Source organism: Sus scrofa, chromosome 6 (assembly GCF_054392235.1).
Source record: "Sus scrofa isolate SSC_HxYL_T2T_F1_AM1 chromosome 6, Sscrofa_HxYL_maternal_Yorkshire_Landrace_v2.0, whole genome shotgun sequence".
NCBI lineage: Eukaryota > Metazoa > Chordata > Mammalia > Artiodactyla > Suidae > Sus > Sus scrofa.
Genome location: NC_139388.1, coordinates 86,669,968 through 86,688,221, shown reverse-complemented (window position 1 = coordinate 86,688,221; position 18,254 = coordinate 86,669,968). Strand labels below are relative to the sequence as shown.

The window sequence follows — 18,254 nt, the reverse complement described above, 5'->3', positions numbered from 1 at the left end:
ACCCAGAGAATTCCTAGTCTACACCGATTCATCCAGCACACAAAAACAGCAGCAGCAAACATAACCAGGCCAATTGATTCTGAAATCAATTCCTTGCCTCTCAGCCAAGGGGATGGAGGGTGCCGCAAAGGCCAAAAGCCTCAGAAGCCATGGTTCTTAATTAACGGTAGGGCACACGGTGCCACTTTCCATGTGAGTGCTCCCCAGCGTGACCTCGTGGTACCCAGGGATGCGATCAGAGGAGGCGGCCCTCCCCCCACCGCCCCACCCCCGGCTGCAGCCCTGCATTTGGGTTAATTCCCATTTCAGCTCTGGGAGCATCTGGGTGATGGAGGGTGAAGAAAAGAGAGAGGGGCCAAGGCTGAGCCAGGTTGCTGGAACCCCCAGAAAGCTACCTGGTCTCTCGGAGCCTCTAGTTTCTCATCTGTAAAATAGCGGTTTGGATTGTTTGGTTTCTGAGGCCTCTTCCAGCTCCGTGGTGAGTCTGAGGTCATGCCAGTCCCTTTAAACAGCCAGACCAGGTCATTACCTGGCAGCCTCCTCATTTTCATGCTACCCATTTAGGAACTCCATGTTCCCAGAAGGAAAATGAGAGGCTGTAAATTAAGCCCTTTGACCACCGGTAGAAGCTGCCCTTCCTCGCCTTGAAAAGGAAACTGTGCTTTGATCTGAAATTCTAGGAGCACTTCCTGTCAGCAGTCAGCACACTTGCAGCTCTCTCTGCCGCTGGATGCCCTCTGCCCATGCACATCCTGGGTACCTAATATCACAGCCACCCTAGGAAACACAGAGCAGGAGTAGAAAGAACACACACAGAGAAGTTCCTCCATTTACTTGCTGGGTGACCTCAGGCACATTTCCTAACCTCTCTGGGCTTGAGTTTACTCCTCTATGATTCATTCACGCATTCATTTAAACAATATTTACTGAGAAGTTCCCGTCGTGGCTCGGTGGAAACGAATATCACTAGTATCCATGAGGACACAAGTTTGATCCCTGGCCTAGCTCAGTGGGTTAAGGATCTGGTGTTGCTATGAGCTGTGGTGTAGGTTGCAGATGCAGCCCGGAACCCCCATGGCTGTGGCTATGGCATAGGCTGGCAGCTGTACCTCTGATTGGACCCCTAGCCTGGGAACCTCCATATGCCATGGGTGTTGCTCTAAAAAGACAAATATAAATAAACAAACAATATTCACTGAGTGCTTGCTATGTGCCAGCAGTAAACAGAAGAGACAACAATCCCTGTCCTGATGAAGCTGACATTCTGATATGAGGGGAAAACAATAAAGATAAATAAGCCAAAGATATGGCATATCAGAAAGTAGAAAGTGATCTGGAGAAAAATAAAAAGGAGGTGGAATAGTGACGTCCACCCAGTGCCCCCCCAAAGGGTTGTGATGAGACTGAAGGAGCTGATGCTCATAAAATTACTTCCTCAAATGGTAATGGGCTGTGCAAATATGAAGAACAATTATAATATTATAAATGAACATTTTGTACAATGAAAGCATTTGCAGGGATCCTAAAGCCCCAGAGAATGTGGTGATCCAAGGATGGAGAAGCCAAGTCAGACTGAATCACGCCCTGGGGCTGGAAGGGAGCTTGAATCTCCTTTAGCCTGGGGATCTGGATGTCCCTCAGAATCACCTAGGTGCTTTGAAAAACTGCAGAGATCAAGGTTGCACTGGAGAGTCCCTTGAATCAGAGTCTCTGGGGGACAAGGCCAGATACTCATGTTTGTTTGTTTGTTTGTTCTGCTTTTTAGGGCTGCACCCAAGGCATATGGAAGTACCCAGGCTAGGGGTCGAATAGGAGCTACAGCTGCCCACCTACGCCACAGACATAGCAATGTGGGATCTGAGCCTACACCACGGCTCACAACAATGCCAGATCCTTAACCCACTGAGCGAGGCCAGGGATCGAACCCGCATCCTCATGGATCCTAGTCAGGTTCGTTAACCACTGAGCCACGAAGGGAACTCCCCTTATGTTGTTTTTTAGAAGCTGCCCAGGTGATGCTAATATGGACCAGGGTCAAGAGCTGCATTTGACCATAGAGAGGGGGTGACCTGCCCAAGGGCCGATACCCGGGCTGAGATCTTCCCTCTCCCACACACGCTGCCACTGTGAGCCGTTCACACCTCATTCCCCTCTGTGCTGGGAGCCCCACAGGGCTGTCATGGCATCTTGGCCTCTCCTCCCACCTGCGTGCAGGCTGGAGCATCTCTCTAACTGAGGCCTAAGAGACTGTGTGACTTCTCAGTCATGGCTGATCCTTCCGAATTGGATTTCTGTTATGGACTGAATCGTTGTTACCTGCTCACTCCTCCGTCCCCCCGGCAAATCCATGTGTTGGCAGTCCTAACCTCCAGTACCTCAGAATGTGATTGTATGTGGAGATGGGCCTTTAAAGAGGTAATTCAGGTAAAATGAGGTCAGACGAGTGGGCCCGATGCAGTATGACCGGTGTCCGTGTGAGAGGAGAGATCAGGACACAGACACAGAGGAAAACCTTGTGAGGACACGGGGAGAAGACAGCCATCTACAAGCCGAGGAGGGAGGCTCTCAGGAGAAACAGACCCAGGAGTTCCCGCTGTGGTGCAGTGGGTTAAGAATCTGACTACAGGAGTTCCCATCTCGGCTCAGTAGTTAATGAACTCACCTAGTATCCAGGAAGACACGTGTTCAATTCTTGACCTCACTCAGAGAGTTAAGGATCCAGTGTTGCCATGAGCTGTGGTATAGGTTGCAGACGAAGCTTGGATCCTACGTTGCTGTGGTTGTGGTGTAGGCCGGCAGTTACCGCTCTGATTTGACCCTCAGCCTGGGAACCTCCATATGCCTCGGGTGCAGCCCTAAAAAAACAAAACAAAACAAAAGAATCTGACCACAGCAGCTCAGAACACTGCAGAGGCTCAGGTTTGATCCCCAGCCCTATATAGTGGGTTAAAGGATCTGGCACTGCCAAAGCTGTGTAGGTTGCAGCTGTGGCTCGGATTCAATCCCTGGCCCAAGAACTTCCTTATGCTGTGGGTGAGAAAAAAAGGGAGAGAAAAAAAGGAAGGAAGGTAGGAAGAGGGAGGGAGAGAGGAAGGAAGAGAACCACATCTTAGGTTTCCAGCTTCCACAGCTCTGAGGAAATAAGCCACCCAGCCTGCGGCACTTTGTCCTGGCAGCCCCGGCAAACTTACACCATCTCGTAACCGGTCACATCATGGGCATCCAGAGAAAGCTGAATGAAGAAATGAAATACGGTCTTCCTTTTTTTTTTTTTTTTTTTTTTTTGCTATTTCTTGGGCCGTTCCCGAAGCATATGGAGGTTCCCAGGCTAGGGGTCAAATCGGAGCTGTAGCCACCGGCCTACGCCAGAGCCACAGAAACGCGGGATCGTGGGATCCGAGCCGCGTCTGCAACCTACACCACAGCTCACAGCAACGCCGGATCGTCAACCCACTGAGCAACGGCAGGGACCGAACCCGCAACCTCATGGTTCCTAGTTGGATTCGTTAACCACTGCGCCACGACGGGAACTCCGAAATACAGTCTTTCTTGGATCATCAGACAAGGGTGAATAAAAATTAAAACTATAGGTCACATTTAGGGAGCAGGTGTGACATGCATAAGTCATGTGATTGGCTGGACAATTCTATGAAGTAGTTACTATTATTCATTGCATTTGACACATTGAGGCTCGGACAGGTCAATGTAATTTGCGCAAGGTCATCCAGGGAGTCTGGCCCAGGGCTTTCAGGCTTCCTCACCATGGGGTTAGCACCGTGTGGGAGGAGAACCAGAAAGGGCCTGTCTAGCCTCGTGATGAAGATGATGCTGGGCCTTCAGGGACGACTCTGGCCCTCAATTCCACTAACGCCCCTGATCTGCCCATTTCTTCGCCTCTTGCTCGCATCACCGACCATCACTCTCTGGATCTGCCGGGCTTTTCAGTCTCCTTCCTCCCCTCCCTCCCTTCCTCCCTCCCTTCACTTTTTGGCTTTTTAGGGCCGCACCCACGGCATACGCAGATTCCCAGCTAGGGGTCAAACTGGAGCAGCAGCTGCCGGCCTACGCCACAGCCACAGCAGTGCCAGATCCAAGCCGAATCTGTGACCTACACCACAGCTCACAGCAACGCCAGATTCTTAACCCAGTGAGTGAGGCCAGGGATCAAACCTGTGTCCTCATGGATGCTAGTCAGCTGCGTTTCCGCTGAGCCACGATGGGAACTCAGATCCTTTAGGCTTATCTGGACTCCTCCTCAGCCCTATGGGCAGCTCCTGCTCTTTAAACTTGCCCTGTGCTCTGGGTCAGAGCCAGCCATTCCTTCCAGATAAATGCTCTCCTGTGCCTCCCATTCGAGAATGGCCTTCCTTAAAGATCCCACATCTTGGAGGTTCCCCTGTGGTGCAGCAGGTTAGGGATCTGCGTGGCTGCAGCTGCAGGGGAGGTCAAAACTGTGGCTTGGGTCTGACCCCTGGGCTCAGGAGCTTCCACATGTTACGTCCAAAAAAAAAAAAAAAAGAAAAAGGATCCCATGTCCTTCCATGAAGCCTCTCTTAAACCTCTAAAGGCTGGAAAGGCTAAAAGACATCAGGGACCAATCCTGAGAGTTGCCGATGGCTTCGGTTGTGCCTGGACTGCTCTGCCTAAGGACAGAAAAGCGACACTCGGTGTGAGGACATCATCCTGGGATTTACTTATTAGGTTCTCAGAGGAATCAGGTGGGAAGGACCCAGTCATCCAAGGGTGCTAAAGATCATCGAATCCTGGGTGCCCATGGGCCTAGTAGACGTTGTGGAATTTTCTAGAAAGACTGGTTTCTTTGGGGCAGGGGCGGGGACGGGGGGGGGGGTCTGCTCCCAGGGCGGGCGGATTAGAGAGCTGTTCGGGTTGAGGTCCCTCTCTCTGTCCCTCTCTGCAAGGTGAACTGAATTGGGCACAGTCCAGGGGAAGCCTGTCTGCAGCTGCCTGTGAGTGACAATGTCCTCTACCACTTCTTATTCCTCTCCCTCTTTCTTCCTTTTTAGGGCTGCACCTGTGGCACACAGACATCCCCAGGCTAGGGGTCCAATTGGAGCTGCAGCGGCTGGCCTGCAGCCACAACAATGCCGGATCTGAGCCATGCCTCCGACCTACACCACAGCTCATGGCAACACCGGATCCTTAACCTACTGAGGCCAGAGATCAAACCCACATCCTCATGGATATTAGTCAGGTTCATTACCACTGAGCCACAACAGCAACTCCAAGAGTGCGTCACTTTCTATAATAGAATACAGATGTATTGCCTTGTTTCCAAGGTGACTTCAATCATAAAATGCATAATTGTTTAAAAATCATGGATACCGGTCGGGTTCATAGTGCCTTTAACTCGGGCACAACACAGCACTAATGCTCAGCTGGGATCAAGCTAAAGCAATAAACGTATTTCACTTTTTTGCATTTTTTCAGCCAAATATGATATGTATTGAAAATACTACACCAGAGAACTTAATACAAAGAATTGACTTTTTTTTTTTTAAAAAAAAAACGCTAACTTTATTAGCTTGAAAAACAAAACTGGTTACAATTAATCACAGAGATTTCCCCCAACATTCCCCTGCTTTTGTCACCTTGATAGGACAAGGAACATATTTTTAAATGCCCTCAAAAGATGGAAGCGCCAAAGTTGACAAATACACATTATAAACAGCCACTTCGAGCACACCAAAATGTGGAATACACAGTGTGAATTACTGACTAGCTTTCTGAAGTACTGTAATAGTCACCACAGGTCACATACAGAACGTGCCCTCAAATGCAACACATGATCACAGACATGTTCAGATAAAATAATAAATCCAGCTCCTGGCTTGAGTTAACAGGGAAGTGAAATGGTGGAGAAACCTTAGCTCCCTTGGAGGATGCGCACAACACAGCAGAAAGGACATCCCTGGGCCCCACCCCGGGCTGAGCAGCAGTGGGGAATTCTGGTACAAGGACAGCACCAGCCACCTTTCTCCCTCCTCGGTCCCCGAGGTGAGTTAGGGAGGTTGAGGACTAACTAGAAAACAGTACAGAAAAACAGATACTGGCTGCATAGAGAGAAGTCTTCCTTTAGGACAAGAACGGACATTTGGTCGAAGCTGTGCAGAGTTCCAAGAGCGGCAGATGTGTTTTGTTTCAAAAAAAATGTAGTTGACAAGCTAGACCACAGGGCTAATTTCATGAAAGGGCTTTTGTGTGTGTGTGTGTGTCTTTTGTCTTTTGAGGGCCGCACCTGCAGCACATGGAGGTTCCCAGGCTAGGGGTCCAATTGGAGCTGTAGCTGTCAGCCTACACCAGAGCCATAGCAACACCAGATCCGAGCTTGCATCTGAGACCTCCACCACAGCTCACGGCAACACCAGATCCTTAACCCACTGAGTGAGGCCAGGGATCGAACCCAAAACCCTATCGTTCCTAGTCGGATTCACTTCCACTGTGCCACAACGGGAACTCCGTGAAAGAGCTTTAAACTTTCGTTTAAATGGACAGAGACACTGACTGGGCCCAAGGTCAGTTCTTAACCTTGGTTGGGAACTTCTATTTGGGACTTGATCATTTTTATGATTTTTTTTTGGGGGGGGGAGGTCAGTGCACCTAGGAGTTGTTGCAAATTTCAGTTGCTTTGTTGACTGTATCTTCGGTTATAATAACACTCTCCAAATTATAACCGTTCTCCCCGATTGGTGACAAACAAAACAAAACAACAACCAAAAAATGGCCTTCCAATGGAGATGTTCTGGCTGACCCCACTCCAATGAAAGATTAAAAAACAAGTATTTATCAAATTGTTGGACAAGCTTCAAAATCTTATTCTTTAAATTTATTTAACCTTTAAAAGGCAGGGTTCCGCAACATGGACTTACCTCCAGGCTAGGAGGCGACTATTTCTCCAAGTCTTTTGTTTCATTATATTGTCACACTTATGCTAAGTAACGTACAGGAAGATATCAATGCAAATGTGCCAAGAAGGGAAAGGCTGAGCAAGCTCACCTGCAGGCCAGGTATCTGGGACACAACTCGGGAGAAAAGAGAGAGAGACCCAGCACAGGGAACCTGGAGCACCAAAGAATTCTGTATATTTTCCATGGTTGCATTATGTTTGAGTTTTTTCCCTTTTAAAAATAAAGCCACAGTATGTAAAAGAGACTATATAGGAGTTCCCGTCGTGGCGCAGTGGTTAACGAATCCGACTAGGAACCATGAGGTTGCGGGTTCGGTCCCTGCCCTTGCTCAGTGGGTTAACGATCCGGCGTTGCCGTGAGCTGTGGTGTAGGTTGCAGACGCGGCTCGGATCCCGCGTTGCTGTGGCTCTGGTGTAGGCCGGTGGCTACAGCTCCGATTCAACCCCTAGCTTGGGAACCTCCATATGCCGCAGGAGCGGCCCAAGAAATAGCAACAACAGCAACAACAAAAAAAAAAGACAAAAAAAAGACAAAAGACAAAAAAAAAAAAAAAAAAGAGAGACTATATAAAAATATGATGCCCAGGTGGCCTTCAATTTTCAACGGAACTCCTCCTTACGAGCATGGAGCGAGCATGTCATGCCAATGCAAACTCTTTCCAAATCACAATAGGTCTCATTCTGCTTCATTAGAATTCACATCTCAAGCATGACTATTTATTTTTTCATCTCCTTACTATGAACATCTAGGGAAGTCCACGTAAAATGTCAATGCACCTGCTGGCTACCAAGATAACATTATTTAAGTAAGTAGAGTCCAAACCCAATGGTTCAAAGGCAAGGAAAACACAAAACACAGAACATTAAATTCATTCATTAAAACTACTAAGTCACTGACTTCATCAGATAAGGTTTTTCTTATTCACTGTATCCTATCAGGGGAAAAAGAATTTTTTCCCTTTTGTTTGTTTTCTTATAACTGGGATTCACTGCCTCTGAGTGTCTCAAAGAGGCTAATACAAGAAAAAGTAGAGAAAGCCCTAGCCCGGGCATTGGGAAATGCCAACTCTAGAACCTGGGCTGCCTTTCCATGGGCTTCATGGTAAGTCCTATCTCCTGTTTTAGAATCTGAGTCACACAAGGGGTGGACTATATGATCTCCAAAGTCACCTTCAGCTCTGTAATTGAGATTCTGGGAAATCGAATCTTTTCACTTTGTATCACAACATTTTTTAAAAGATGGAATTAATGTGAATGGGAAACAAAAACAACCATATTCTAGAAGAATGGCAGTGCTGTGCCTCACTGTCCCTTGGCATCTTTCTGATCGTTTCTGCCTGTTAGCACCTGAAACTGGTAGATGCTCACTCAAGTACTAAATGGATTCACTTCTGGCTCATCAGGTGGGTGAATTGCGAGAAGCTAGAACAGAAAAGCCCATGCATGGCAGGCTCTGTTGACTTTTTTTTAATGAAGCCTTGTGATTTTCTTATCCTTCATAGAGAGTTTTTCCTACCAAAAGACATCATCTTCTTTCCTCACAACTGTCTAAATAAACTGATACCCAAGAAGAGGTTATGATTTCTAAGGAAAACATAGAAAGTGACAGTACTGTCAGTTCAATCTAAGCAATGACTAGATTTCAAAGAAGAAAAAGAAAATGTAGATAAACTTATTAAAGGGAAGAGGAGCTCCCTGGTGGCCCAGCAGTTAAAGATCTGGGGTCGTCACTGCTGTGGTGAGGGTTCAATCCCTGTCCCGGGAACTTTCCCAAGCCGAGGATGTGGCCAAAAAAAAAATAAAAGGAACTTTTTTTTAAAAAAAAGAGAGAGATGCATGGGACTCACCTCTTACAAGATGGATACACGATCTGGATACAAAATAGCAAAAAAAAAAAACAAAACAAAAAAACAACAAAAAAAGAGAAATCATGATACCTGGTGAGATCCTGGTAGATCTCACAGTATTAAATGGGCTTTCAGTAGTTTTTCTCTCCGAGTCCCTCTTATGGAAATATTATATACTTCTAGAAAAATGAAAACATTACTGTCCTTCAGAAACGTTTAACATATAATAAATAAAATATACCATTTAACATATACGTAATTTCAGTTTAAGTTTTTCTTCATTTATTCAACACTCAAAAAAAGAGAAAAGAGAAAAAGGAAAATTCAGGTAGTTTGCATTGCTTGACTTTAAAAAAAGATTTTAGTTAGGGATAGAATTTTTTTTTTTTTTTTGTCTTTTTGCCTTTTCTAGGGCTGCTCCCGGGGCATATGGAGGTTCCCAGGCTAGGGGTTGAATCGGAGCTGTAGCCGCCGGCCTACACCACAGCCACAGCAACGAGGGATCCAAGCCACGTCTGCAACCTACACCACAGCTCACGGCAATGCCGGATCCCTTAACCCACTGAGCAAGGGCAGGGATCGAACCCGCAACCTCATGGTTCCTAGTCAGATTCGTTAACCATTGCGCCCCGACGGGAACTCCAGGGATAGAATATTCTTTAATTGGAGGGAAAAGCATGACAGCCAAGCCAAGTAATAAAACATCATGACTTTTGACCACTTAGAAAATATTAGTGAATAAATATTATCTAAAAGTAAATTTAAAAATTCTCAAATGTTGAAAATACATAATTTCCTGACTTACAGAGTCTGTTCTGCAATGATAAATCCGTGTACCCAGTGAAGATTAAAAACTGGCAAAATGCTGAATTTAGAACTGCAAAATAAATTTATTTATTGGGTTCCAGTTAAACTACCAAATAATGAATTTAATAAAATCACTTATGGAATTACAGATTTCAAGTGAATGCACACTGAGGCTTAGCAGTGGTGGACACGTACAAAGAGAGGAAGTGATCGTCTCAGCATTTGAGGGCAAGGAAAATATAGAAAACTTTTTTTTTTTTGCAACAAAGTTTAAGTCCTCAGAAATAAATTCTACCACAGTAAGAACAATTAAACCACAGAAACATGTTACCAAAAATGTACAGACAGCGCGGCCTGCATTTCTGCATTTTTCTTTCTTTGTAGTGGCAGCCACATGGGTTTATTAGTCCAAACTCACATGGGAACACATATACACCAGGGAACACGAAGCACTTGCCAAACAAAGAAAACCACAGCGTGAGCAGGGAATCAGCAGAGCCACCCCACCGGAAACAAGGCCTTCTTGGTTGTGATACTTTTCTATGAAAGGGACTTGAAAGTCCGAAGAGACCACAAAGAGTTAAAAGGTGTCTGCTGCTACTTTAGCAGGTTCAACGATACACTCTGAAACACAAGCAGGAAACAGTTCTGTTTTAGGGTCAAAAAAATGTCACCCCAAAGGAAGTCTGACTCATGAAATATTTCCACCTGGCCCCATCTTCCCCTAATGCATACAAAAAGAATGTCTGTGACGTTTCTTTCAAAGCAAACTGGAACATGTCTGGATGGACAATTTAAAAACGGCCTTCAGAACATCTTATCCTTACTACTTCTAATTTAAAGACTATGAATGACAATGACACCAATATGTATAACAAACTCAACTGGTGCCTGAAGACAGTCCTAGCTACAGGCCAGGACCTGGTCACAAACGGCAGAGCGCGGTGGCTGCCTGAGGTCACAGTTATCCAGCTTACAGGGGATACCTCCGCTTCCAAAGCAGTAGCTCAGTCTCGGGAGGGCCAGCACTGGAACTGGGGTCTGGGTGTCCCTTTTCTCTGACTTCGAGTGAGTAAAGGAACAAGAACATGTGCCTGTAGATTTGGGCCCCTTGATTCTGAGAGTCAGAGCAAATTTGGCATTTCTTCCCCAAAGCTAAATTAAAAAAAATAAAAAAAAAAAGCTTAAGACTAATGATTTTCTATGAATCACTTGTATTTCAGGTTTCTTTTGTGTGTGCAAAAAAATTCCTATGTTTATTGAAGAGTGATAAACTTTTGACCAGTAGCTTAGTTGGAAGCCAATACAACATTACGAAAATACCCACATTAGATGATTAAGACTATTTTGGGTTTTTTTTTTTTTTTTTTTTTGGTCTTTTTAGGGCTGCACCTGTGGCATACGGAGGTTCCCAGGCTAGGGGTCAAATCAGAGCTGTAGCTGTTTGCCTATGCCACAGCCACGCCAAATCCTTAACTCATTGAGCGAGGCCAGGGATCGAACCTGCGTCCTCATGGATACTCGTCAGATTTGCTTCCACTGAGCCACGACAGGAACTCCTGAGTAAGACTATTTTTAAGTAGTACTGCACCTGGTGACTAGTTTTGGTTTTCTGGGTACCCCATGCTATATAGAATCAGAGAAATTAATGTTGCTAGAGGGGGGGCATTTTCCTAATTTGCTACTGTTTAAAAAGGGTGAAGAGTTGCCACAGGTTGGGGGGCTATTCTTTACTTTAAGGTGCTGTTTGGAACATCGTTTAAGTTTTGCACAGGCAAACCCGGCCACGGTTCTGTACCGCACGGCCCACGGCACAGGTGCTCGGCTCCGTCCTGGCCTGGCCGAGGTTATGCAGGTGTCAGGCGGTCCCCATTTCCGGCGTGTGGCCCCCGCTGCCCAGCCACGCGGGCCGCTGCCTCGAGCCACCAAAGCCTCACAGCGCACAATCGAAGGCCCGGGGCTCGCTCAGGGCTGCAGGTGGAGGCTCGGGGCGCCTTGTCTGGGTGATTTTCTGTTTAGGGGTTCTGGTTTCTTCTTCCTCTTCAGTCTCACTTTCACAGACATGAACCACCACACTCGGTGTTGACTCTGTTCCTGCGTGAAGCTCATATTTCTCTCCTGTGGAGGTAAACAGCAGGGTGGAGTCTGTCCTTGGAAACATATTGTTCTGCTATTCTTTTCATTGCTGTTTATTGGTTTTTAAATATTTAAATCCTATGTCCGAGGACTTGAGCTTGCTTCAGCATTAGAGAGGTGATGCTTTAAGGTTCTTATAAAGTTCTGGCATTTTGGGAAACAAGCCAGGGAGGGGTACTGAGGTCTTGTGTGTTAAAATTAACTGCCAGTCACTGTGCTATGAACAGCCGGGGTGTATCTGCCTAACTTCCTAATGGTCTCCGCTTTTCCCTTGGGAGACACCTGTCAGGTTCCAGGCAGCAGCGGCATTCTCTTTCGTACAGGATCTTAGAGAACCAAAATACAGCTCTGATGTCTAAAAACAACTAATAGCCACTTCCCCTCAAGATGCCTTTGGATCCCCTATAAAAGACCTAACTTAATTTTACGTGTGAACGAACAATGGCACTGGTTCTTTACACTGCTTTAAATGGATGAGAGGAGTTCCTGCAGTGGCGCAGCGGAGGCAAACCTGACTAGGTTGCAGGTTTGATCCCTGGCCTTGCTCAGTGGGTTAGGGATCTGGCATTGCAATGAGCTGTGGTGTAGGTCGTAGACAAGGCTCAGATCTGGCATTGCTGTGGCGCTGGCTTAGGCCGGCAGCTACAGCTCCGAATGGACCCCTAGCCTGGGAACCTCCATATGCCGCAGGTGTGACCCTAAAGACAAAAAGACGAAAAAAATAAAATAAATAAAGGGATGAGAGAGAGTAGTTAAAGAGGAGGAAAAGAAGAAATGAAAAAATTTAAATACAGGAGGAGAACATGGAAGAGATGATATGGTTATCACCACCAATTCCTTGAAATACTATTCAATGCACAAGTTGTCTGTTATTTTGATGGCAACTAACACTCATTAACAACCTGTGATGGGAGTTCCCATCATGACTCAGCAGGTTAAGAACCCAACTAGTATCCATGAAGATGCAGGTTTGATCCCTGGCCTCACTCAGAGGGTTAAGGATCGGGCATTGCCCACAAGCTTCGGTGTAGGTCACAGATGCGGCTGGTATCTGGCGTTGCTGCGGCTGTGGCGTAGGCCGGCAGCTGCAGCTCTGATTTGACCCCTAGCCCAGGAATTTCCATATGCTGCCGGTGAAGCCCTTAAAAAGACAAACAGAAAAAACAAAAACCTTGACCTGTTATTTACTAGAATTTATAGTGGTAAAAACTGCAGATAGCTCTATTAAGTATTATGTATATATCATTTAATCCTCATAACCACATTGAAAGGTAGCTGTTCAGATCCCTAGTTTAGATGAGAAAACAGAGGCTCTGAAAATGAAGCTAGGTAACTCGCCTAGGACCACAAAGTTAGCAAGTAATAGACTCTAGGCCTGTGTCTGTGGGATGCTGTTCCACACTGCTCACGTTTTGCCACTAGTTGGCTAGAACACAAGTGCTGAATACAGCCTTCAACACAAAAGCTTCTTGGGAAAAAAGCAAACACACGCACAGGAAAGACGGAAGTGTGTTACCTGGTCCCAGTTTGGAAACAGCACAGAGCAAATCATAATTTATAACAGGCATCGCGTCCTCCCCCTGCTTCCAGCCCACCGGAGGAGACGCAGGCGGGGAGATGAGGAACTGCTTGACAGGCTGGGGCGGCAGCAGGTACGATCTGTCCCGCGTTTCACTGGACACCTGCACCTGCAGGGAAGGAGAGACTCAAAATTCATGACTAGGCTCTTTTTCACCTTCATCCTTACATGAACTGTAACATCTCATAGGAGAAAATTAAAATTTTCTCTTCGACAGTCTACATCTTGGAGTGCCCTTCATGGCTCAGCGGTGAACGAGCCCGACTAGGATCCAAGAGGATGCAGGTTCGACCCCTGGCCGTACTCAGTGGGTTAAGGATCTGGTGTTGCTGTGAGCTGTGGTGTGTGGTGTAGGTTGCAGATGTGGCTCAGATCCTGCGTTGCTGTGAGCTGTGGTGTAGGCTGGTAGCTGCAGCTCTGATTCAACCCCCAGCCTGGGAACCTCCATATGCTATGGGTACAGCCCTAAAATGCAAAAACAACAACAACAACAACAAAAAACCCACACAAAACCAAAACAACAACAACAGCAAAACAAAAAACAGTACATCTGGCTGGGTCTGGATCTGTCCGGTTCACCACTGAGCACTTAGTGCACACATAGCACAGAGCATGAGGTGCTCAATAGATACGGGTTGAATAGAAAAATAAGTCAAAGAATAGATGAAAACACAGTGAATACTACTAAGCGCTGAATTCCAATTTTAGAAGAGATTAGCTTATATACAGTCCCCATCAACTCCACCAAGAAAATGTCCAAAACAGGTTTCCATTTGGAGTGTGAGACAACAAACCCCTGTGAAAAAAAAATTTTTTTTTTTTTTTTAATCTTGAAAGCTAAGACCAAGGGAAAAAACACTTTGCTGAAAATAAAAGTGCTGTTTCTTTTTTTCTTTTTATGGCCACAGCTAAGGCATATGGTAATTCCCAGGCTGGGGTCGAATAGGAGCTGCAGCTGCCGGCCTACATCACAGCCACAGCAATGCTGGATCCTGAACCCACCACGTGAGGCCAGAGACTGAACCCGCATCCTCACGGACACTATCCCGGGTTCTTAACCCGCTGAACTACAACAGGAACTCCATACAACAGTGCTCTTAACGCATGATCTAATAATGCCTTTATTTCACTAATTCTTCTGAGAATATACTGGTTTCTCAGAATCGTAGCAGGGTAGGGTTAGAGTAAGGACAGCCAATTCTTGGTAACCTGCAGGATTCCCCTGCACTTTCAAAGTCTAGGACAGCCTTTCTGCACAGGCTGCTGCGTCTCCTTCCTGCTCGCCCCTTGGGCTGGGAGCCGTTTTCAGGGGGGTGGTTAGGTGAACCACAGAACACAGAACTGAGTTCAGAGATCACGTTCTCATTTCTCCCAAGGATGTCCTATCACAAGCACCATTCTCGATGCACAGGAGAAAAGCGACCTTAAGGGGTTACACCTTAACACTCAACCCTAGTTGAGAAAACCTGCCAGAAAAATGAATTCCTTTAACTAATCATCTAATACGCAACACAGAGTTAGGAGGGTAGCTATGCTTCAGAAATAAATACATTTATAGATCTGTAAAATAAAGGAAAAAAGGTTTTTACATGACTTGCTGATTGGGATTATTTATTTCAAAGACCTCTGATATAATAACATAGAAAATGGAGCAGCGGCAGTGTTTCTGGAAGAAGGAAACCAAGTTTAGAGAACACTGGCTTTTGCACAATGAAGTACCTGTGCGAAATACAGCTTCAGCTTCTTCCCGTTGAAGTCTGTCTCATGAAGCTCTATTCGAGCCCTTGCTGCTGCTTCAGGTTTGCTGAAATTTATTCTGACTCTTCGAAAGCTTTTAAACAACTGAAACGTTACTTGGTCGTCATAGATGGTGAAAAGTGCTTCGAATCTCTCCTATAAATGCAGGGCAGCAGGGCAGAGAAAACAGGGAGAGGGGAAAGAAAAACCTTTACCAAAAAGAAATTTAAATCATTAAACATAAGTGATGGGGTGGAACTCATGACGATGTGCCTTTTATCTCCCCAAAAGCATTCTTTTCTTTCAAGATCAAGTATCCTGTTAGTCCACATGCTCAATTCTGCAATTTGCGCTGAGGTTAAAAGTAATTAATTTTATTAAATATTGTATAGATTCATGTTATAAAACCAATAAATGTTAAGTATAAAAATGATACAAACATGCCCAGTTATAGAACATTACTATTGTTTTAAACTCCTCAGTGTGCCAGAATTTTTCCTATTCCTTTATTGCTTTTAAGTAGCCATTTCCTGGAATTTCATGCTTCTCTTGCTTTTCTTTATAGTTTTACATTTATATGTACCCCTAAAGATTTAACCATATCATATTGTGTGTATTCTTTTTTTTTTTTTTTTTTTTTTGGTCTTTTTGTCCTTTTAGGGCCTTAACTGCAGCATATGGAGGTTCCCCGTCTAGGGGTCTAATTGGAGCTGTTGCTGCCAGCCTAGGCCAGCGCCACAGCAACACCAGATCCAAGCCGCATCTGCAACCTATTCCACAGCTGACGGCAATGCCGGATCCTTAACCCACTGAGCGAGGCCAGGGATGGAACTCGCAACCTCATGGTTCCTAGTCGGATTCATTTCCGCTGCGCCACAATGGGAACCCCGTGCGTATTCTTTTGTAACTTGCTTTTTTCCATTACATTTTATTCCTAAGACTCTTCCTTGCTGCTGTAACTCTGAGCTACCCTTTCACAACTATACAGTATTCCACTGCTGAGCTATATATGCCACAATTCTTCCAAAACAGCTGGAATCTAGACTGCTTCCAGTTTTTCGCTCCTACAAGTGCTGCTGTGAACATGTGTGGTACCCACATGCATGAGTTTCTCTGGTGTACATAGTGCAAGAGGAATTCCTGAGCCTCAGCACTGGTACATCTGTAACTTTACTTTTTTTTTTTTTTTGCTTTTCAGGGCCACCCCTGCAGCATATGGAAGTTCCCAGGCTAGGGGCTGAATTGGAGCTGTAGCTGTCAGGCTACACCACAGCCAAAGCAACTTGGGATCTGAGCCATGCCTGCAACTTATACTGCAGCTCTTAGCAATGCTGGATTCTTAACCCACTGAGCAAGGCCAAGGATCGAACTCTCATCCTCGTGGATACTAGTCAAGTTTGCTAATGCTGAGCCACAATAGGAGCTCTTTTTTTTTTTTTTTTTTTTTTGCTTTTTTTGTTGTTGTTACATCTTTGAACTTTATAGATGACGCCAAATTGTCTTCAAAGTGTTTGTACCAATTTACTCTCTAAGAATGGATACATGTTCTGGTTGTATTATATCTATGTCAACATGATACAGATTTTTATATTTTTATTGATGTGACATAGGGAATATGAAATGGGCTCTAAACTTGGTTACAATTCACATTTCTCTGAATAATAAGGAAGCTGAGCCTCTTTTCACATTTACTGGCCATTTGGTGCTCCTCTTAATGAGTTACATCTGTTCCTACCTTTTGTCTGTTTTTGGGTTGTCTTTTTTTACTGTGTCATGGGAGTCCTATGGAGATCCTAATTTTTTTTTTTAAGGCTGCATCTGCAGCATAGAGATACTTACTCTTTGTCAATTATTGTGCCATAAATATTTTTCCCACTTCTTTTCACTGTAGTTCTTTGAGAAATATGTTTTATATTTGAACATTATTAAATGTATCCACTTTCCCTTTTGCATTGTATCTTAAATCTTTCTACAGTTTGAGATCATAATGATGTTTTCCTAGATTGCCTTCTCAAAGTTTTATGGTTTTACCTTTCATGTTCAATTTTTTTTTTTTGTCTTTTCTAGGGCTGCTCCGGTGGCATATAGAAGGTTCCCAGGCTAGGGGTCTAATCGGAGCTGTAGCCGCTGGTCTATACCAGAGCCGCAGCAACATGGGATCCGAGCTGAGTCTGCGACAGATGCCACAGCTCACGGCAACATCGGATCCTTAACCTGCTGAGCAAGGCCAGGGATGGAACCCGCAACCTCATGGTTCCTAGTCGGATTCATTAACCACCCAGCCACGACGGGAACTCCCTTATGTTCAATTCTTTAGTCAATATAAAGCAGATGTGGGGTACCCGTTGTGGCACAGGGGAAACAAATCCAACTAGGAACCATGAGGTTGCAGGTTCGATCTCTGGCCTCACTCAGCAGGTTAAGGATCCGGCGTTGTTGTGAGCTGTGGTGTAGGTCGCAAATGCGGCTCAGATCTGGTGTTGCTGTGGCTGTGGCGTAGGCCGGCCGCTGTAGCTCCAATTGGACCCCTAGCCTGGGAATCTCCATATGCCGAGGGTGCAGCCCTGAAAAGACAAAAAAAAAAAAAAAAAAAAGCAAGCAAGCAGATGTGTCTGAGGAGCACCCCTCCTCAGTAACCACTCTCTCTTTTTTTCTGTCATTCTAGATTAGATTGTATTTTTTTAGCATTTTATATAAATGTACTTTTGGTGGGGGTGGGGTCTGGGTTTCTTCACTGAGCATGATTGTTCTGAGATATTACTGTGTTCTCTTTCCTGGTCCTTTATATTGTCGAGCAGAATTCCACTGTAAGGATGGTTATCCATTTACCTGTTAATAGACATTTGGGTCATTTCTAGTTTTGAACTATAACAAATAAGGCTGCTATGAACATTCACGTAGAGGTTTTGGATGGACTTTTTTTTTTTTTTTTTTTGGCTGCACCCATGGCATAAAGTTGTTCCTGGGCCAGGGATCGAACCTGAGTCACAGCAGAGACCCAAGTCACTATAGTGACAATGCCGGATCCATAACCCACTGTGCAAAAGAGAACTCCTATGTACCCTTATGTTTTAAATACACATCCTGGAGTTCCCGTCGTGGCGCAGTGGTTAACGAATCTGACTAGGAACCATGAAGTTTCGGGTTCAATCCCTGCCCTTGCTCAGTGGGTTAATGATCTGGCATTGCCGTGAGCTGAGGTGTAGGTCACAGACGCGGCTCG

At 45.4% G+C, this 18,254-nt stretch overlaps 1 protein-coding gene across 4 annotated transcripts in view; it reads right to left on the bottom strand.

Annotated features, from left to right (window-relative positions):
- Nucleotides 1-9,642: 9,642 nt before the first annotated feature.
- The window catches only part of RCAN3 (RCAN family member 3), a 40,136-nt gene continuing 31,524 nt past the window's right edge, over nucleotides 9,643-18,254 (bottom strand). For 2 of the 4 annotated variants that reach the window (XM_021095555.2, XM_021095553.2), the window contains exons 3-5: nucleotides 15,014-15,187; nucleotides 13,232-13,403; nucleotides 9,643-11,697 (exon numbers count right to left, since the gene is read on the bottom strand). In XM_021095555.2, coding sequence (XP_020951214.1) covers nucleotides 11,513-11,697; nucleotides 13,232-13,403; nucleotides 15,014-15,187 — 531 coding nt within the window. In that variant the 3' untranslated portion in view covers nucleotides 9,643-11,512. The remainder of the gene's footprint in view (nucleotides 11,698-13,231; nucleotides 13,404-15,013; nucleotides 15,188-18,254) is intronic. The other 2 variants (XM_084963377.1, XM_084963376.1) reach the window with 1 other exon arrangement.